General features: G+C 41.0%; 1 protein-coding gene across 1 annotated transcript; it reads left to right on the forward strand.

The window, feature by feature from the left end:
- The first annotated feature begins 430 nt into the window (after window positions 1-430).
- LOC119737788 lies at window positions 431-20,443 on the forward strand. Its single transcript, XM_038212398.1, has 12 exons — window positions 431-685; window positions 2,349-2,485; window positions 4,830-5,016; window positions 6,228-6,529; window positions 7,545-7,684; window positions 8,274-8,472; window positions 9,514-9,636; window positions 10,207-10,458; window positions 12,043-12,417; window positions 13,287-13,652; window positions 15,301-15,480; window positions 17,415-20,443. The coding sequence occupies exons 2-12, from the start codon at window positions 2,401-2,403 to the stop codon at window positions 17,576-17,578; spliced, it is 2,373 nt and encodes a 790-aa protein (XP_038068326.1). The 5' UTR covers window positions 431-685; window positions 2,349-2,400; the 3' UTR covers window positions 17,579-20,443.
- Window positions 20,444-22,913: the final 2,470 nt, after the last annotated feature.

Here is a 22,913-nt window from a genome sequence, read left to right on the forward strand (position 1 = left end):
TATATAACTTTTGAGTGTTGTTTTTTATACATAAAATAGGTATTCGAACCAGATGGAGATAAACCTTAATTAAATAATGGATTTGTGTGTTAAAAATGTGCACTGAACTGGTTTCTTTTTATTTTTCCGTGTCCACAATTCGTAGTGCCGCGTATAGGAATGTATGATCAAAATCCTCGTAGCTGTGGCAGCAATTTATCGCCATTTTACCGACTACCCGAAAGAGTGCAAACAGATCGTGACCAAAGTATCAATACATAATTAGTCGCACCTCGGCAAACGATTCCACAAAACGCGGCCTTTTTTAATCAGTATCCGTACCCACGGCAACGGCCGGGGTGGAGTCCAGCCCGAGCAAAGTCCGACTACCGGCCGGTATATCTCTGTGACTGGCGTTTGAACAACGATTATCTCCGCAATTATCGTTGATATCAGGGTTGCGAGGCAGGACTTTGAACTGCTGCACTGGCACTGATAATTGCAACAGTTTCGTGGCATTGTTGACTCTAACCCCGCAGATGTGCGGCATTGTTTCGCGTGTTGCCTTTAGCTGCCAACGTCGGTCCCGAGTTTCTTACAGCGTCACATCTTTTTTTTCGGAAAGTTTCTCATCGGATTACTGTCTCCTGGTGAAAGTTGTTGCTCTTAAAGTCTTTCCACAAAGTTGATCTTCCAGCAAGAACAGGTAAGCAATATGTAAACTTGTTATCCTTTGTAACATAAAAGTGATCGCATCACGACACAACACCAGGTATCGTTAATTTTGTAGCACCGCAATTTGCTTAATTTTTGTTACCATATCTAAAACTATTAATTTTTGGCAACATCTTTCGGTGAGACTGTTATGACCATCTCTTTCAAAAATGACTTAACACCTTTTAATCGGAAACAAAACATGCAAAGAGAAAGCGATTCTTTATAAAAAGGCATAACTCACAATGGCTAGACTATTGTGAGAAGAATGGTTAACGACTGTTATGTGAAATTGAAGTATGGGATTGTAAGGTTTATTAATGGTAGTTTGGGGTCATTTTTATACCAGAAGTTTGATGTATACGTGACGACATCTTGTACAGATGTATCTTCTCATGAACTGTAACAATAAGGGAAAAAGTGGGGCCAGGTAATTCGTTAGGAAGGGGAATTGACCTTCGAACAAATTCAAACAATTCTGCAATAATTCTTCAAGAGGTCATGCATAACTTATTTCCAAGTGACCATTCACATTGGTTAGCAATGACACGGCGCGGTTAAGTAGGTCTAGAGTATAGTAACTGGTTAACATAGGATCGTTTGCATTTGGAACATTTTGTCTTTTCGTTTGAAGCAACAAAATTGCCCAAAATGTTAAGTGGGGTGCACAATTAAAATGTTGAAGTTTCAGCTCAGTGGATACCACACCTTTTGAGAAAACGGGGAAACTGTTTGGCGTCTCGAAACTTGATTCCGTCGCTAAAGCACGTAAACAAAAAATGTGCCCGCGAGGACCTACTTGAAAACTTCTTTCAATGCTCTTTCTTCTAAACGATATAATTGTAGGCGAAATAATCTCCAGTATATTTTAATACTCGTCCGGTCTTCACTTTGAGCGAGGTTGCTGCTCTTAAATCGTCAGGTAATTTTTTTTTCTGGAAACTGCCAGTGTTCCTTCGTAGCTTTACTTGGGGTACATGGACCCCAAGCCTTGCCAGTTTAGTTGACTTGATCTTGCCTTACTGGCGTTATTGACTGTTACTGTTGCTAGTGTAAAAAAAAAGGAAAACTAAAGTGTTTGAATGGAACACAAACCATTTTTTTCGAATTGTAACATCTTAAAGACTGCCCTCAGTCCTCAACATTATAAGAAAAAAGCATCTCCGCGCTTTTCCGCTTTTCTGTTTCCCTTGACGAAATTGCAATCTTCCCATTCGCACATCACAAATCAAACGACACCAAAATACATCATTGGTCGCGGACGAGCCAAACTCAAAGTCCATCATGCGTGGAAATTTACTGGCCTGATAATGGCCGCTTAGTCGTTTACATAACATTAGCTGGGCGTGACAGGCACAGCCCAACACGCTGCTTGTGAATCAGCAGTATTATCTCAACAATGAGAATGCTCCTGTGAAACTAACCGTCTGGTTATCTTACTGTTCAACCAAAAACAGGTTTCGTTTATCCGTAAGAATTAAATATCTAGTTCCGTTCTAAATTTATGATGTACAAAAACGTTCAATCATGGCCCAATTTCACAAACTGATCCATGTTAAAATTTGTGTTACTTTTCCCAACGTTGGCATTTGTACTTCTATTTTGTTTGGGGGTTTTGAATAATAATACTGTTTTATTTGTTTTGTTGCATCTAGGCGAACAAGACCGTTTCATTTCCTTTACTTCTTGGAGAGGAGGAAAGGCGAAATGTCTCCAGGACTTTTAACAAATGGCATCGCACTTCCACTGGTGGCGGTGTTGGCGTTAGTTTCTATGACGTCAGCCTGGCAAGGTAAGACAGGATAAAGTTGATTGGCAGATTGAAGTATCCTCGATTTTTGTCTAGGTTGGATTTTTGATTGCACCATTTAGCTCGTTTTAATATAAGTAACCATTCAAGGAAAAACACGATAAGGAACAAAATCTAAACAGAAGCAACTACAGGGTGAGTAAAAAAAAACGAAACCCAAAATAGCAGGACCATTTTTGAATGAAGTTTGCCTGTGTTAACAAAAAAAGTAAGTGTTCCTACAGCAAAACGAAAACAACTCTTGTAAAGATGCATGTGAACTGTTTTCGTTTCGCTAAAAGAACACTTTCCGTTTTTTGATCCGTGGACAGAATTTTAAAACGGTGTTTGTGTTCAAAAAAGTTCATGAGTGATTTGAATGATTTTTGCATTAAAAGAAAGCTTAATGACTGGGCTTTCATAACCTAGATTTTAAAAGCGCTAGAGGCAAAACTAATACATTCAAACATTGGTCTAGCCATTGGGTTTCGTTTTTGTTTACTCATCCTGTTTTATGTGGCGGAAATACGCACATAGGCGTTCACCAAAGTGGCGTTAGAATTATAATACCATGAGATAAATAAGTTAAACCTCGTGCTTTAAAATTGCGCAGAAAACTTTAATGTGGAATAAGCATTGTGTATATAAATCACTGAGCTGCTATTAAAACGGATCGATAAGTGTATGCAGTGTTAATCCTACCATTTTGACCATCTCAACCGTTGTGAAGATTTTACCCAAAAAAATATATTGTTTTTTTTTCAGCTTGCAATTCTTGCCTAAACAAATAAAGTGTCATATTCAATTTCAATTTTTCAAGAGTATATGATATTTTGATATTTTTTTAGATTTTAAATATTTTTTTATCAGAATCAGTGTAGCAGACTGTACAGAGTTCTGTCCTCGAAATAACAAAGGATACGAGTCTCAAATTTCGAGTCCAACTTACTAATCTGAACATGTATCCATCAAAACACGAAATGGGCCGCAAATGAGTGTGCGCACCCATATTGGTTCGTAAAGGCGCTCCAAATTCAATAATGGTAGAAGTGTAAATAGCTTTTCAAATAGATAACTTCTCACAAAAGGCCTACGTGACTGACAATTAACCAGATAAAAAGTTCGACTTTAAGTGTATTCAGGGCGATTGAATAAAGTGATAAAGTTCTTAATCTTAGGGTCTTATGTAAACTTATGCAGAAATAAAAAATTACTGCGTGTGCAGAACGGTGTTAATCCTGCTGACTTTGGGGTGGAAATTTACTGTTGTATTATGGTATAGGGGTCACTGTGGCCGAGTTGGGTGGGGTCACGGGGCGTGGTTCGCGGGGTAGGCTGGGAAGGAAATTCGATTTGGGTGTGTTGTGGGTTGAGTTTTATAAACTCCGAAGAAGAAAAAACATCATATTTAAAACAAGTTCCATTTTTCCCCAACAGATTTTGACAATAATTTGTTTTGTTTTAACGGAACATTAATATTTTCTATTATGGGCGTTTTCAACCTTCCGTTTTTTGGGGGAGTTGCTTTTGCATATTTTCATAAGGGCCAATAATCCTGAGAAAAGCAGCATATAGGCTAACACCAAACACTAAATGTAGATGGGACAAAAAAAGATGCAATTTAACTACTTCATTACAAAAAAAGGTGTTATATTTGCATATTGCAGGGCTGAGACATGATCCATGGTTTCTATCTATGGTTAAGTGTTTGTTTTACAGAAACTATGTTTACAGTATTTGTAACTGTTACTGGTTTATTGGGAAGGATGCTCAATTCAGTAGAGAACCTTTTATAAACACGATAATGATGATTGATGTCCCACTGAGATAAATTTTCCTGTGCAAGGGGGAGTCTGCAATGGTCGTAAACTGAGCAAAAGTAACATTGTAGGGTATATTTTGTTCACTATCAAAGAACGTTTATCTTATAAGATAAGATTTTTAAATGAAACTGCATGTATACATAATCATTCATTGACCTTTATATAAACATGAAACCTAGTTAACGATTAGTTAACAACTATTAACTTTTTTTATTGAATATTTAATTATAATATGTCGCTTTAAATTCATTGGGTCATTTTCATTTTATATACGTTGCCAAGCGGCCCCTTGAACGAAGACATTGGCCAATTGGGGAACTGCCAACACAGGGCTGGATAGCTCAGTTGGCAGAGCACCGGAACCGCAATCCAGAGGTCGCAGGTTCAATCCCCGCTCCATTCATTCAATTTCTTTGGTAAACTATGAAAATAAAAGAAATTATTAATCAAATTAGATAAAATAACTTGCATAACTTTTTCTTAGATCATATCATTATTGTTCCCTTTGTAACTTTCAAAATCAGATTTTACCACTTGTGGCAAGATCCCTATGGACAAATCGCGGATTGTGGGCGGGAAGCCGACGGACGAAGGAGACTGGCCGTGGATGGCCAAGTCGTGGAGGTATGGCCCAGAAACTGACGAGGGTGTCAGCCGGTGTGGGGCCTCTCTAATCCACCCTGAATGGATTCTAACCGCGGCCCATTGTATGTAAGTACGCTCATCTTGATAACTAGCGAGGATTGCATTTTTATGTCCACATTATGCCGACAATAAACTAACTTAATTCAGATACAACACAGATTTGCTTGGGTTTAAGATGTGAGATATTTCCACGTGTATTTTTTTAACAATTTTTTTTATTTCGGCGTTTGCAACCCTGTAAAAAGGTTTTTTTTACGTTGCTTTTGCGAACAGATCCGTTTTGCGAGTAGACTGTTCCCAATCCCTGTATATTTTTTATCGAAAATGATAAACCAATCTGCCCTGGAAAACCATTTTTTCCTACATAATTCGAAAGTGGCAAAGGAATGATTCCATATACCTAAATGTGCGTCCACCGTGTTCGTTTGATGCCGCCTTTAAATAAAGCTGGCTACAGCTTTTCAAATCATCTTGCCTCGGGTCACATGACCAGCTATTCAACTGAATCGTGACGTAGAGTTTTCTTTTGTCATTGCTCATCCACTAAACTTGTAACCTTGCTTGTGATTTGACTTGTGATCAACTTACGAGCGACTCAGTCGCAGCTGTGATGCATCGGCCTAATTTGGTATCATTGAAGGATTCGTTTTGTCAGCCTGGAGGCCATGCATCTTGGAAGCCATTCTCTCTAAATTCCAAAGAGTGACATTAGGGACTAGACGTTTTAGAGCGAAAATCACTGTCATGTTTGATTGAAATAGTCTGAAAAAGAACCACTTCAGACGAAGCTCGAGTGAAAACTCGATCTTTACGATTGAAGGAATAAGCCTCTGTACTGATGACGTCACACTTTGTTTACGTGTATGCCTTCCTATGGTGCTCTTTGGACCGCAGGCCCCCACTGGCTCCATAGGAAAGTGCACGTGTAAACAAAGTGTGACGTCATCAGTACAGAGGCTTATTTCACTCTAAAACGTCGAGTCCCTAGTTCCCGACTGTGGGAGTGAATTTTCACTCGAATGGAGTGAATTTTCACTCTTCGGAATTTAGAGAGTTGTGCCTCCCTTCGTCCCCATGTGATTGATTGCATTCAGCAGTCATCTTTGATGTGTGCTTTGTTTATGTTAATTCATTAACAATGAATGCACGAGAAGTCTGCTATTTCCCTGTTGAAAAAAAGCACAAACCTCTGAGATGGCTGAGTGCAAACAATCTATATAAATACAACGTATCTGTGCCACTTCTTTTATGTACAACGACTTTTCATCTATCAACAGAAAAGTTCTCAACGATCCCTCCATCCACTTCCAAGTGTTCGGCTCAAACACGACGGTGGTGGCCGACTTCTCCAAAAATGTCCAGATTGTGGGCGTGTCCGAGGTCTACATGCACCCCAACTACACCACGTGGGGGGCCACCACAACTGACTGGGACATAGTCGTCATGAAGCTCAAAAAGGCAGTGACATTAGACGATTACGTGAGCCCCGTGTGCCTGCCAACAGCTGACATGGGCGAGAATATATTTACGCCCGGGATGAACGCCACTATCACAGGATGGGGAACCACAGAGCAAGGCGGTAAGTTTTTGCCCCAATTGAAAATAGCGACCAATTACAGACTATATAGCGGGAAGCTGTGGTGAGGCCGCGTCTGAATCTAGTGTGTGGAGCTAAGGACCTGTTTACTAATAAATTCATAATTATGCACCCGGCAAAAAGCGAAAGCGGTCCGCTGAAAATGTACAGGTTTACAAACAGCTTTTTGTCTCTCAATTTGTCCACGATTGATTTGTCGCTTTTTTTTCTTAAGAAAAGCCCCTTAAATCGCCATAGGCATTACTTTCTTGGTTAGTGGGTTTTGGGGCACAAAATAAAAATTGAAACGTTTGCTTTTGTTCCGTGCGCACGAAGTAGAAGGAAATCAGCAGGGCCCTCATTTCCGCACGCGTGAACGAATAAATAACTGTTTGCTTTGGGGTACCATCCACAACATTTCGGGCCGAATCGCGGTGCCGAATCGCACCGAGCTGCACCGCGGGCTGCAACGCGGGCTGCACCGCGGGCTGAAGCGCGGGCTGAACCGCGGGCTGAATCGTGGACTTTACTTCCCTTAAACAAAGCTTCTGAACCATGAATCGGAAAGATAGGGTGTAATTAATTTCGTTGAAAGGACTTAATAACACACGTTAAAGTAAGAAAATTCATATTTTGACAGGGGAAAAGGGCAACTAAATAGGTCGGTGAGATTCGAAGCTGCGGCATATATCTAATATAAAAAGCGTTAAACAGTAGGTTTTGTTGTAGGCCTACATCTTTAGCTTCGATACAACCTCGACATCCGAACTTTATAAAGTCATCTCAAATCACGTGATAAATTTTTCAATCGCGTGATGTGTTTCACGCATGCGTACTATGGTTTGTGACGCATGGGGAAATATTGGTGGTCGGTGTATATTTTTTTTTTGGTCAGATGGTGAACAATCCCAGCCAAGCCTGGACAATGTAACCCTTTTCCCATCTTCGTTTCACGTCCGTCTCTTTTGCATCACTGACTAAAACATATGCATTCTTCTATCTCATAATGAACCAACAGGCGCTCAAAACCCAGATCTGTACGAGGTGACTGTACCCATTGTAAGTCAAACGGACTGCCAAGACTATTACGCCGATGAGGAGATCTCCGAACGCATGATCTGCGCAGGGCTGGACAAAGGAGGCAAAGATTCATGTCAGGTAAACACAATACTAGACAAAGCAAGTCTCATAAGACTGGTCCCTAAGAAGCGCGAACTTCTATTCAATTTGATTCAAAATGGCCATTCACTGGAAGTCTTTTCATGTACGCAAACAGTGGGCCAGATTAAGCTTATTCACTGGTGTTACAGTGTATAGTAATGCCCGGCTCTCTCGTCCACTTTACAGCCAATCAAAACCACGAGTGACAGTCAGTCAGTTAGTTAGTCAGTCATTGGGATGGGCGGGAAGGGGATACTATTTTCCCAAGCACACCATTTCCACAACATAGGAAATTCATTTTCGTAACTCCCCTTTCCCGAGGCACAGTTTGCCATTTTAGGAATTCAGTGACCAGCACTTCACATCAGGTGACTAGCCACCCTTCTATGCTTTTTTGAAAATATTTGCTCCGGAATTGGGTCTATTATGATTATTTTCAGTAAAAAAATACCGATTTAGCACCCCCCAAAAAAATGTTACAATAATAAGTCGGTGTGACCAATGACTGCGCCACTGTTGCATTGATGTCACAACAACCAACTGATGAACGATTCTTGAGTAAAGATGCTCCTTTTTTTATTAACAGGGAGATAGTGGCGGCCCGATGGTGTCCAAGATTGTAGATACCAGTGACGCTACATTGAAAGACCGATGGTTCCAAAATGGGATTGTGAGCTGGGGCTATGGCTGTGCGCAGCCGGAATACCCGGGCGTCTACGCGCGTGTCTCGGCCTTCCAGGATTGGCTGGCGCCCATCTTCGAAAACAATGCCGGACCCACGGAAAGTAAGGAATCCGTTTCTGATATCTTTATTCCATGCTTGCATAAGTAAACACATCTTTTGATTTATCATTTCACGGTTTTTGTTTTAAGTTGACAATTTGGGTTTTTTTAAGAGAACAACCAATCGATTTGCTTCCCTGGTCTATATTGTGTTTTGCATGGAACAGTATTGTCGCAAGTTTTGACGGGGAAAGACATTTAGCTACACTTTTGTTTTCAGTTGTCTTCTTAAGAGGGAAGTGATACTTTGTACTTTTGTCCAGTGTCTTAGTCGAGTCTATCTCGATTCCCCATCACATTAAAGGGAAGGTACAACATTTGCAAACATCAAAACACGAAATGATCCAATTATCACGAAATACCTTACTGGAGTGTCAGGGAACGACAGTCTAAAGCATCCTGTTAAACTGTGGCTCCTGTTGTGCTGGCATTTTCAAGAAAATTTGTAATTTTCCAACGCTGGTCGGCCGACCAGTGTTAGAGAAAACTAGACTGGCAATTTTTTCAAAAACTGCTCTCTAAATTCCAAAGAGTGAAATTTCACTCCATTCGAGTGAAGATTTACTCCAACAGTCGGAAACTAGGGACAAGACGTTTTAGAGTGAAATTTCTTCAATCGTGAAGATCGAGTTTTCACTCGAGCTCCGACTGAAGTGGCTCCTATTCCAATCAAAAATTTCACTCTTTGGAATTAAGAGAGTGCTCCTAATTTTTCATATTTAGTTATTCCGCAATAATAATTATTGTCTTTGCAATTTTTTGTGCCGAGATTTAAACTATATTCGTAAGATGATTAGTTGTCCCTTCTTTTTATTTCGCGTTTATTATGGCGGCTGCCATCTTGAGTTTACGCCATCTGCATCCGCACGCACTTTTGGCCGTTCGTAACCCGAGAACATCGCGGGTCGCTCGAGAACAGGGTTTCGAATACGCCCTATAAAAGACTGATCTCCCCACTAAACAGTAAAGTATCTCAGTAAAGAAATACCGGCGTAGATATATGATGTAACTATTCCGTTTGTGTGTGTTTCGTCTTTGACCAGAATATGGCGACAACGGTTGTCGGCTGGATGAGTTCATGTGCAAAGGACTGCTGTGCATATCCCATGCGGGTAGATGTAACGGGGCCAATAACTGTTTCGCCGACACCGACGAGCTTCAGTGCGGTAGGTCCTTTACACACCCCAGTGCCCTATACATTTGTTAACAGGTACCCTTTTTCTGACCAAGTGCCCCTTTTTTTCTGAACAAGTGCCCTTAAAAAAAAAAGTGCCCTTTTTTAACTATCGGCCGTTACGGGTGCCTTTTTTTATTTTCGCATGTATCACCATGAAAAGCACCATATTATTGTCCGCAAGGGAACATAATAGTTGGTTTTGAACAGCGCCCCCATCGACAGATGGTCCTCCCACACTTGTTGATTTTACAAAGGGCAAGTGTCCAGAGAAAAAAAAAAGTGTCTACATTTCAGCATAGATGTGCAAGTGCCCTTTAAAAAAAAGGTTTACCCTCCAATTAAAATGACCTTGCTACGCCCCTGTTAAGATATTAAAGGACCTGCTAGAAAATGTTGGTTATAGGGTATTTTTAACGAAAGAATTGAGATCAATATGATGAGCGATGTTTTTCAGTTAACTTGCCGATGGGAATAATGACTGAAATTGAGCGCAGGAAGATAAACTTCAAAAGAAAAAAACAAAGTTGATGGAGGTCTTTCTTCAAATTTGCCCCTCCAGGAACCTTCGGTAAGTTCTTCGATCCCATGCCCGGCAAGTGGCTGAATGCCTCGGTCAGCAGCTTCCACGTGGACAGCGATGAAGATTGCGCCAAGCAATGCATTGAGTGGCCGGCCTTCAACTGCTTCGCCTTTGACACGGAGAAGGTGGGCGACAAGATCATCTGCAACCTCTCCGACGAAAACGTCGACACCTACGACAGAGAGGCGAGCGACGATCGGATGCATTACCAACTCCAGACGCCCGCTGAGTGTAAGTATAACCCATCGCTCTTCGCAATCTCATTTGTCTTCTTGTGTCGTTGAGACCAATGACCTCGGTATCATTTGGACTGGCTAAAACTAGCCTTGGTCAAGGCGTTCGTCATTATTCGTCCGTACGCGGTTAACGATCGGTGGCATATCCTCGATATAATACATTGCATTAAAAATACAGCGCCACTTTTTTATACAAATCATTTTGGTCCAGACGAACGCCTTGGTCCAATCGTAAGCGAATTTTACGTTTTTCTTAATTTTGCGCTAGATTTCCAGCGCACGACCCCATATGGGCGGGGCTAATATGTGGACTGTCCAATCACACCTTGGTAAATCTCGACGTCATCAAATCATTTGCAGCTGTTCGCCCTTTGCCGACGTGTAAGAAACCACATTTTTTTTGTGCATTGGTGCTGTGTGTATTGTGAGACTTCGACACACAATGTTTGTGTATGTATTTTGTGTGTGTGGAATGTATTATGTATTGTAAGTATTATGAATTCGACTATGGTGTGATAGTATGTATGTACAGCATATAGTTCCCACGCAACGATCGACCAGTAAGAAAACAACATTTAAGGTCTGCTCAGGCTAATAGCATAATGAGCACCACCCCAAAGGTTCACACGTTTGTTTTACATACCTAAAGTGGACATTCCTTTGTTTTCGTGTAGTTAAGAAAAACCAGTGAAAAAAACTCATTTTACTCAAACTGTGAAAACTCGGTCAAACCAAATTTGTTTTTCTATGATTCCTTTAAGTGTTTCTCTACATTGTGCCACTGATACACCTAACCCAAAAATGCCTCTAAACCTGTTTTCCAGAGAGGGCAAAACGTTATGTGGACACGCAGCTGTACGTGCGCGCAGCTGAGAATGTAACAAAGATAATTATGTGGCTCTTCGTGGAAACAATCATCTCAATACACCTTATTAACCTTTCGCGGTAGAATCGCGTCAACGCAGCTTGTGAAATATTGTCCAATCACGTGATACAAAAATGGACGCAGAACGCGCACGATCTGAGACGAACAAAACTTAACGTACAGAATTCCATAGGGTTGTCTAAGAGGCGTGGCGAACTCGCAAACGGCGAAAGGTCAATAGGTTTTGTACGCGTTCAAGGGGCCAAAAATGTATGAGGCTCCTCGTGAAAACGCAAATGCAATTATCGAGATTTTTTGCCCCTTGCATCATTAATGTATTTTGAAAATTAGTGATGGTTTGCGTACATAAACATGTTTTGATGATTAAGTACAATGTTTGAACGCAAACTAGTGAAAAAAAAATCAAAATGGGAAAAAATGTGGCTCTTCGTGAAAGCGGTGACGAATTATGGAAGAGGCACTCAATCAGCGCTTTACACTAAAGTTTATTTCGGTCTTAATTTTGCTTAGAAATTGATCTTTTTTATTCACTATTAAGTCCTTCAAAATATTGATGACATGGTTTATCGTGATTTTAAAAGGAAATAGTATGCATATTTCTGGTGGCATTAAAATTTCCCTTATGGTTATGACAATGATCCTATAAACACGGATTTTTTTTGGCTTAAAGATATGTTGCATTGTTTTTACCAGATGGGGTCAAAGAAATGACCTTTGACCAGCAGCATAACTTCCTTGTGACCCCTCGCTGGATGCTGGTGCAGGGGACCAGCGACAGCAGCTGGTTCATCTGGAACATCTCGCCCGCCGCCCCCGAGAACTACAACTCCCTCATGTTCAACTTCGTTGGTGTCCGTTCCCTGGCGGATGAATCCATGGAGTGCAAGACGGCCGCCGACATGAACATGGTAGTAATCCGGTCCGGAGTCGAGGTGTCCAGCCCCGTTGCGGCGGCGTTCTGCCTGCACGAGCTCCCAGAAACCTTCAGGGTCATGTCGGCTATGGCACGGGTGGAATTCTACACCAAAGACCCCACCATGTATGGCTTTATGGGGGAGTATAACGCAGGTAGACCCTTTTTTCTTTTCATTCCGCATAGTTGCTCTATCTCTTTATTTATAATCATAGCTCAGTGATTACTATTGCCAAATCCTCTGGCCTTTTGACTCTTAACGGCTAAATTTCGTTTGTTTGTTCGTTTGGTTTTTTGGGGAAGGATTTGTTTGGGGTTTTGTACATTGTGTCTCCTCTAATTTTTGTTGCTGTGTTTGTATATTTTGTTTTGTTTTGTTTGTTTGTTTTTTTTCCTTTGGGGAGGAATTACTTCATTGCTGCTGCTGCTGCTGCTGTTGCCGACTTTCGTGTCGTCTTCGAAATTGTCATTGCTATCGTTTTAATACTTTTTATCTTTGAAATCATTTCAAAGTCTTCTGAAGCATTTTAGATTCAATTCATGTAAAGCTTTGTTATCTATTATACATTCTAAAACTTGTAAATGTTAACTCTGTCTGAAGTTACTCTGTCGCTTGTTGTTCAACACATTGAATTGAGTTTAAGGATATGAACAGCCAATTTCTTTTGTTAAAATTTAAAATTATGGTCGGTTTCCCTTTGTGGTTTATTTGAAAATGTTAAATTGAATTGAGACAGAAAAACAAAATGAGTCTGGCATATACACTCACCATGTGTTGAGTCCTTTGGCAAGCCACTTCAACCCAACTTAATACTTCTCTGCACCCAGGAGTATAAATGGGTACCTGCATTAGCTGGGGAGTAACCTGCGATGGACTGGCATCCCATCCAGGGGTAACAGAAATATTCTCAGTCATTTCTAACTACTGAAACCGGAGATAAGCGCCGGACTGATGGGCCACATTGGCTCGTGACAGACTTTACTTTATATACTCATAGTGAGATCATGCTTTATTCGTCACTAGTATGGTACTGCGCCGACACCAAGACCACATCTCCCGGCACAGTCTCCTCGCCCAAGTACCCGTCCAATTACCCGGCCAACGCCCAGTGCGGCACCTTGCTTCAGGCTCCGGAGGGCATCAAGATCCATCTCAACATCACTACCCTCCTCCTAGAGGCGCCCAACAAAGAAGGCGACTGTTTCGACAGCCTGACGGTCTACAACGGCCCGGACAGCAGCTCGCCGGAGCTGGTCAAGTTCTGCGATAGTCAGGCCGAGGATAAGGTCTTCGAGACGACATCTGCTTCCAACTCCTTCTACCTGGAGTTCAAGTCCGACTACTCGTCTCAGAAGGCGGGTTTTAAAGCCAGCTACAAGTTTCTCACAGGTGAGCACGAGTCACTATCCAGAGATTGCCAATACGTGTTTGATTGCTCTCCAACATTGTGAATTAGTTTTTCGATATTTCCACAAAATCTCTTCTCAGATGTGATTCTTTTTTTCTTCAATGCTTGTCGCCTATAGACTTTTATCATGATGCCACCATTTCAGTCATGTTCTTTGTGTCCAATATCAGTACTGAAGGTTAATGAGTTTTGTGCAAAAAAGGAACCAGACTATTTTTCCTTCCAGCCTAGCTTTGGTTACGTATATTTGAAAGAGAAAAATCAAATTGGCCAAGGCTAAAGACTACAAAGAAAAAGATGGACAGAACAGCACTTGAAGGTAGACATAGCCCTCGAAAGGATGCAACACAGAGGGATTCCGGTCCTCCATACCAACTGAGCTTAAAATTGTGTGCTCGTTTCGATGTTTGAGAGTGTCCTTTCGTCTTATCGGCAGGGAACAATACCAAAGTTTAGCTTTTGGTTGCAGGCCAGTAAATCGGTCCGAAATTGCCTACGCTGGCCAAATTATGATTTGCATGCCCTCAAATTCTCCAGTATTTGAGCATGTGGGCCATGAACTTGAGGGTTTGTAAAAAAATTAATAAGGGAGGAAGCCGTGCACAGGACTGTGAGCTTGTGTTTCTGTGAAATTTGGATGAACAATTATTGAGGCCCGAAAAACGCGCTATTTTGCAATGGAGTGTGGGCACCGTTTGTCAAAATGGCGATGGGCTTCAGGACAAGTAAGAGGTGATCATCTTCGGATGGAAATTTCTCCTAAAAGTCATCAGATTACCAAAAAAAAAAAAAAAAAGGAAAATGGAAGATGATGTAATAAGCTTTAATTTGATGTGTGTCTGGAACAACCGAATTTCTGAAGTGGGGGCATTTATCATTGGGGTCTGTGGCAGTTTATTTACTGGTCTGCACCTATTAGCTTTCAGCACGCGTCAGTGTTGTAGTCTAGTCGAGTCCATCACAAGTCCAGTCTCAAGTAAATCAAACGACCACTCACAATTCCAGTCACGAGCAACAGGGGACGAACGATAACAATATAATGCCTTTGCCAAAGTTTTGAATAACTTATGACTTGTGACTTGACTCGGAAATGGATGACTGTCTTCTGAGGACTTGCAGCGACTTGTGATTGACCCGACTGCAACACTGGTACACGCTTTGTGATATAGCTGGACCATAAAGCTATGTTAAATTACGTGGACATCGGGGAGCTTCTTACATTACCTTGTCTAGTTCCCAGACCTGTTATCGTAGAACAAAAACGGTTCTTGAGTCAGTGGTGTTAAAACGGCAACTCATTGCAACCGATGAAAACTGGTTTGCAAATGAATAGATGTTTTCATCGGTTGGAATCGATTCACTGGTACGCGCTTTGTGATATAGCTGGACGTGGACATCCGGGAGCTTCTTACATTGCCTTGTCTAGTTCCCAGACCTATTTACTTACAACCCAATGGTTATCGAGTCTGGGGTGTTTAACGGCAACTCACCGCAACCGATGGAAACTGGTGTGCACATGAAGAAAAAAACAAATGTTTTCATCGGTTGACGTAATCGCACCCAGACCTATTTCACTTGTTAGATAAGAAAATGACTCCACTTTCCCCTCGTCCTTCTACCTCGCTGCAGGACCCACCAATGAGGAGTTGCTTGACGCCACTTTGACCAACTTCAAGTACGGACTGACAGCCATGGGCATCTTCTTCTTCTGTCTGACCATGGTGTTCATTGCCTCCATTTTCACCATCAACGCCAGGGAGAATGGTGAAAGGGCACAGATTGCAAAACTCAAACACAAGCACTCCATTGGTAAGAGCTCTTGTTTTTGTTTTTTGGGGTTTTTTTGGGGGGGTGGGGGGTTTGGAGGGGGGTTGGTTGGTGTTAAACAGGATGTTGCAAAAAGAAGGCAACCCACTTTTGACAGCAATTGTCCCTACTTGTTGAGCATTTTTCAAAAAATCAATTTAATGGTATTAAAATTTTGATCTTTGAACACACGTGACGAAAATGTATTCATTTTGTCTCTGAGATATGGTAGTTTCAAAATGTCATGTACCGGGAACCACACGTGTCTGTCCACGGACAGACCGGAGCTTGATTTAGAGACAACAATCACTACACCATACTTTTAGGCCAAAAACAAAAGTCTTCGGTTTCTGGTATGGAGCGACGTGGTGCGACGACGCGGCTTTTTTTTTAACTTGTATTTCTTCAAATGTCGGCTGATGACTGCAAATGGTGCCTGACTAAATTTAGTGCAAAATGTATGGGAACCCAGAGAGGCCACATAAAGCTTATACTTGATCGTAACCCCATCTCAAAACACGTTAAAATTGTGCAGGATTCCAGTCAAACCAGTGAGTTTGGCGGTTTTGAGACGTCATCTTACATTGAAAAAAAAACTGTTTAATTTTGCCGACGCGCATTACTACGGCGACGCGCGCGCAGACCAGATCAATGATTTTGGTGACTTGTATTCAAATTAGCATATTAACACTATTCTTGCGATTTTTTTAAAGATTTATTCATCACGTATGGTTAAAGAGCTTTACTTCACTACATTATAAAAACAGTTCAATTAAGTGAAGTTGGTTAAAAAAAATCCTGTCAAAAGTTGGCTTCCTTCTTTTTGCACCACCCTGTAGTACGTCCTTTTTCCTAGCCCCCCCCCCCCCCAAATGGGGTGATATAATAGGTGGGAAGCAAGAATTGGGCTTCACCAAACTAGAGAGTGTAGTCTGTGCACATAAGCCATTCGTTATGGCTATCGGGGCTTGAAATTGGACAAAGAGATACGCTGAACAAAATCAGGCAAACATTGCTAACAGAGAAAAGCGTAATTGAGTTCAAATCTCAAAATAGAAGAAAATGTTGCCATGCAATTGGATACTTGCACTGCTCATCACAAAAGGAAAATGTTGAGGAAAACAATGCTCTGTTTTCTTAAGCCCCCGCTCCACTTCCACTGCCTTCGGACATTATCAACGAGATAGCTTTATATTATGTGACCTGCCACAGCATAATAAGGAATAACCCCCACCTTGGACTTTTCACGTTTTGTACATTATGTTAAAGTGCAAATCATTGGCTTTCCAATGATACCGAATTTATTTCTGTAGATTAATTTATTACAAGGAGAGGACGCAGGAACTTCAACATTGTCCTGCCAAGTTTCGCTAACCTCATTTCGAGAAAACGGTTGGAAAAAAATACATGCATTGCGCCGCCAATGGCAGTGAAAAACGGTCTTCAGTTTTTCAATTTTTGTAGGTATTTTTTCCTCAACAAAAAATGCATAGTGTGAATCTTTGATACCTTGCCTACTAAAAAAATACAAAACGGTCAATATTGATTTTAACTTGATTTTTTTCAGTATAATCGACTTTAGGCGTTCCTCATTTTGCCTCAGTAGGTCACATATTGTGTTCCTCAAGCATCAATGAGCGTGTCTATACGCCTTCACGCATGCGCCAAGTTGCAAGATTGCCTTGCAATGCTTGCCTTGCTTAGCGTGTTTGTTAGTTTGTTTGGTTTTGTTTTCAGCCAAGTGAATCAGAAACGATGCCAAAAGAAATGTCCGTAATTTATAGAATTATTCATCACAGCTTAAAATGTATCCATATAAGGTGTAATATCCATAATTCTCCACCACTTAAGATCGAATAACATCTTGCACCGATAGCCTCGATTTCATACATGTCCATAGTTGTAACATACAATTGTCCCTGTGTTGCATACTACAGTACACGCTGTCCCACCCCAAGTAATTGACACCAACATTGACTGGGACAAGCCGTCAACGAGTCAGGCAGGCAGCGGGTCCGCTAGCGGGTCGCACCCGGACGACTACGCCGAGGTGAACGAGGTCGAAGGCAAGACGAACCCAGCTTACCAATCAGCGGAGTAACGAACCTTCATCCACATAATCGAGGCATTGGACGATTGATCACCGTGTTTAAAAATCTGGATAACCTTTTTGGACATTGCGCGTTGTATGCACATTTGAAGCAACGCGCTGGTTCCGAATCTCTCATTTCGAACATGGTACGGAAACCAGTGTAACCATTCACCTTATAAAAAAAATAAAAGTATATAGGCCTATTAAACGATTGTTTTCTCGACAGAGTTTGACAAAGAAATATTTAAGTTTCAAATTCAATTTTGATGTTTATACAAATGAATACATTTTTTTTTTTTAAATAGGTAAATTATATGCGGTTAAAATGAGGATATATTTTTTTGTTTACAATTCCATTGTTATGGGAGTGTCAATATGGCGGACGGTGACTTCACCTCTGACAGCCAATGGGCTATTCAGATGTTTATTATAGGAGACCGGTGCATGGGATGCCGTGTACACTGCCCTAACTGCTGTGGCCACCATGTGGGGGTGCAGACTAGTCACCAGGGGCCTATACGCGAGTTCGGTATTCCAACTGTGCAGGTGCAAATCAAAATTTGCCCGATTTTTACCGAGGATTACCGTTCCGATGCTGTATACCAACTGAGCTATCCAGCCCTATGTTGGCGGTTCCCCATTTTGTTGATGGCTTCGTTCAAGGTACGCTGCTCAGAGGCCTCTTGACTAGCGCCCCTTGAGCAAAGACTGAGACAAAATAGGGAACCGCCAAGATAGGGCTGGATAGCTCAGTTGTAGAGCACAGGAACGGCAATCCGGATGTCTCAGGTTCAAACTCCGCTCCAGTCAATTTTATTGTTCAACATTAAAACAATTATTTCATGCTGAGCATGCACAGCTTCATGAAATTGGGTCCAGTACAAAAAATGCCAGAGACTTAAACGATAAATATCCTTACTTTAAGAAATTGGGGGGGGGGGAATAATCACAATTCTCATTTTAATTTCAACTTAAAGCTATAATCTATCCTTAGTTACTTTCTGTTCAATTATTTCAGGGGGAGGGGGTTCAACCTTTTAGGTGAATTTTTCCAATGAAGATGATCTCCCCTAAAAGTTGTCTTAAAGCACGTTGCCATTTTGAAGAAATGATCTCTCTTCTCTTTTGCAAAAAAAGAGTGAAATTCCCTACCAATTCCATCCAGATTTCTCAGAGATGCGAAGTTAAAAGTGGTTGAGCTGGTACTCTTCATTTTTACAAACTCTCAAGTGCAACTTTGCAAGGGAAAACCTTACAAACAAAACTTCTTTTTTTTTAAGCGTACAAAAGTGATTTGTTCGGCGAAGGCATTTTAAAAAATCCCTTTACAGGCCTACACAATAATTTGTGGCATTTATCGAATGATTCAATATTGGTAAACCACATGGTATTCATTAATAGTGAACTGTGCAGTGAACAGGTACATAGTCGGTTCGGTAATTGATTTGGGAATAATCACACACGAAAAGAACATTATATGGACGTGGGTTCCAAAATTAAGGAGTACTTAAGGGTCAGTTTTTAATGTATAATGATCGTACGGCAGCCCTGATTGGTTTGTTTTGTTTTGATGTATAATTATTGTACGATAACGCTGATTGGTTTGTTTTCCTTTACTTACTTTCGGATTACGGCACTATATATTTTAACTCTATAGGTTGTTTTTCTTTCTCTGTCACAAATAGATGTACCCATATTTTAATCTTAATATCACTTGTTGTATATTCACGTTTTGTTTTATTTCTTGGCACTTTGTTTCAAATATACTGGGTGTATAAATGCCAGGATGCAATTTAAGAGCCGATGATTATGATCCATACGTTTCACATTATGGATCGTAATCATCGGTAGAACAATGTAGCTTATGTAAAGGTTTGTCTGTTTTATCGTTAAATTTAGCTTTGTGTTGGTTTTGGAGGATTAAAAGGGCAGCAAGAGGGATTTCGTTATTGCAATTGTCACTCCAATATTCACTTAAATTCAAGCGCTTCCGATTTTTATGATTTGTTTTTTTAGGTGTGAATTTATTTAAACTTCGAAGTTAAAAATGGCTTTAAAAATGCAACTGATTTTGTAAGTCTCAGGAAGTTGTGTAAACTCTATTCGATCAAAGACTACAGTTAAATTTCATTGTATAAGTACAGCTTTTCAATATGTTCTTTTTTTGAGAGTGAAGCAGAGAAGCTTGATAATGCTCAGTATTATTTTTTGATCATGTGTATATATTTATCTTGAGTAATAACAAATCGTATGGTCCGTTTTACCCTTTCTGTACTATTTAAGCGATAACATAATGGCATCAAGAGTTTGGGCCTAGCATAGGGTGCACGTACATAATGTTATTCAGTACTTTTTGATATAATAGAAATCACGGTAATATAGCCTGAATTCCTAGATCTGGGGCGTAAAAACGATTAGGCCTAGTTAGGAACCATCGCATTGGCAGTGTACTTAATGACCAAATTTCTCAGGGAAATCATGAATAGACACAGAGAAAGATTATATTCAAGGCAAATTTGTGGATTGCTGTAGTTCAATTATAGCGCCCTCTCTTTGAGGATTGCCGTAGTTCAATAATAGCGCCCTCTATTTGAAATGTAAACTTCGCTAATGACCCGATAAGAGTGCGTGAAATTGTAAAAAATGGTTTGGGGTTTTCTTTGTCTTCAATTTTAATTCCGTGACAGGCTGAAATGGATCTCGAGTTTGGTTTAACTTCTTTTCCCTTTCAATGAAAGGCAATGGTGACACGTAGGCCCAAGTTGGCGACCTCCGTTTATTTTTCACGCTTGATTTCCTCCTCAATATTGTCTTCATCCGTTTGGCAGATTTACTTCCATGTGTATATATTAAACATTATCTGTCGTGAAAACATTCGTAATTGTCGCAGCTTGATTTACAAACCGATTCGTGATTTGTTGTCTACAGATGACGAAGTGTATATATTTTTCACGTTATTTCGAAAGGCCTGCATATTGCGTACCCTTTGTCCTTCAGGCTTAACGTAAGTGAGGCCTTTTTTAGCCTAAGCATGCAAAGGGCCTCTTCTCTACCGGAGGGACGACATTTGGGTCCTTCTTATTCTATGGCGCAGGAACGCTCATCATCCTGAACCCAAACCTTCTGCGTGCAGCGCAGACAGGAATTCTTAGATGGTGGTTGCACCCAGAGGACCCAATACAGTGGATCCGAATGGGGGAGGTAGGGGGCTAGACCAGGGAATGTAGTTAATCCATCACCGCAATTTCCTGCAAGTGCATGCAAGTACAGTCCTTCACGATAGGCTATCAGCTTCGGTCCACAAATTGGGCCACCGGTATCAAGTGATCGAGAAGAGCAATGTTCATAGCGATTTTTTGGCAAGGTATACAGATCTAGAGTGATAGCTTTATAGTGTGAGCGGTGGCAGTTTTTAAAAACAAATTTCAAAATGGCCGCCAATATGCTTGAACTGGATTAATTATATGTGGTAACAAGCATGTTTTGGCTGCCATTTTTTTAAAGTGATATAGTACCCAAAAATCTGATACCGCTGCAATGCTATCACATATTTTCCAACTACAGGGGTGCATACCTTGCCAAAAATCACAATGGCCATTATTCCCCTCATTTGATACCGACCAAACCCCCAGGTCGCTGGCCTACAAGCGCTCTAGTCCCAAAAAGTATTCCTTTGTTATTGTACAACCACTGTTTCTTGTCACTTAAATGTGGGGCAGAAAGGGGAAATATTTCGGGGAATTGTGCCTTTGATGATACAAGCATGGAATTTTACACACAGAGAATACGTCTTAAGAAAGATATTTGGCTATAGGGCCATCGCAGAGTTGTCATTTGAACCAATATAAGTAGAATAACAAGCAATTTTCAAATTTTCCAAAACGGCTGCCATTGCTTGTTATTCTGCCTTTAATTTTTTTCAAAGGATAAATCTGCGCTGGCCCTTTAGCCAAGTATCTTTCTCATGACATACTCTGACTGTGTGGCAAATTCCACGCTTGTATCATCAAAGGCACATTCCCCTCACTTATCCTACACACAAGGATTAACGACTCGGCCAAACTCCACGCGTGATAATGGCCCGTACAGGTTGCAAATACCATGAATACATGTGTCGAAGTCTGTCAAGCCAGCTAATTATATTTTTGAATATTCATGAGTCTATTTTTTATCTTAATTGTTGAATTCTGATAAGTGATAACTACATAACCATGTTTATACCGAGCACAATATATTTAGCTTGAAAATGAACAGTGAAATGTCGCTTTTGTTCATCGGTTCGGAACCACATCTCTCTAAAACTGTTTTATGAAAGCCTAAATAAAAACGAAATTTGGGTAAACTGTGTTCTCCTCGAAATTTGACGTTTATTTCCCGGGTAAATACTTCATCTATGGCGACAACAACTGCACAATACCATGTGTTATTTCCTGAAGCATTTTTTTTTGTAACAATTTTTGAACAATATTATTGTATCTTACATATTAAGGAGTAGTTTTGCATACAGTTTTATGAATATTTTCGTTTTAGATCTGATGCAAAAATCCCGACACAATGGCACACCTGGAAAATTGGCGATTACGCGCCAACGGGTATTAATACCCGTTATCACGCGTCTTCCAAATTAAGGCAAGTCCGCTCAGTACATTTTGTACTAGAGCTCAGAACAGTCATTTATCCTTGTGTGTAGGATCCGTGGCTGTATACTAACTGGAACTGTGATGGTCTTGTCATGGACTCGACGGCATCCCCGGGGCTGACGACCGTCAAGATTTTGGTGGTACGTGCTGTTTATTGGTCTATTTCGTAGGCCTAAGTACACGTATGCCCTGCTGTTTAATTCTGTTTTTTATGTCCTCCGTGTCTTTGATTTCTCTCCATCTGGACACGGTTACCTAGTGGCCCATGCCCAGCGATGAGAGGGAGAAAGAAAGAAAAAGTTAACAGGAAAATTTGTAGAGGTCCGCAAGGGCGGATCCAGAACACAATTTTTTGGGGGGGGCCAAAAAAAAGTTGGTCCCCCCAAAAAAGTGGGTCTAAAAAATTACGGCGTGGGGTTCGGGGCCCGCTTAAGGGCCCCGAAAATTTTTGGATTCTAGATGCTCTGTGGTGCGATCTGAGGCAATTTCTGACCACTTTAACCAATTTTTTTTTGAGGAAAAGATGGTGGTGTACTCATTGCCTGCCTTTATTGCGATGTCACATTAAAAAAAAAAAAAAGGGTTTCGTTTTTGGGGGGGCCATGGCCCCCTTTGGCCCCCCCCCCCCTGGATCCGCCCTTGGAGGTCCGACGTCCACTGTACCATGGTAAGTCAATAACGATGGACGCTACCATGGTCCAATG

The sequence above is a fragment of the Patiria miniata genome, unplaced genomic scaffold (genome assembly GCF_015706575.1).
Source record: "Patiria miniata isolate m_02_andy unplaced genomic scaffold, ASM1570657v1 HiC_scaffold_3, whole genome shotgun sequence".
Lineage (NCBI taxonomy): Eukaryota > Metazoa > Echinodermata > Asteroidea > Valvatida > Asterinidae > Patiria > Patiria miniata.

Bases quoted from the DNA above. Each gene is read 5' to 3' on its own strand.
- LOC119737788 (XM_038212398.1), top strand. From the start codon at position 2,401: ATGTCTCCAGGACTTTTAACAAATGGCATCGCACTTCCACTGGTGGCG. The intron at 6,530-7,544 runs GTAAGTTTTTGC...ATGAACCAACAG, and splicing joins GGGAACCACAGAGCAAGGCG to GCGCTCAAAACCCAGATCTG. The intron at 7,685-8,273 runs GTAAACACAATA...TTTTATTAACAG, and splicing joins GAGGCAAAGATTCATGTCAG to GGAGATAGTGGCGGCCCGAT.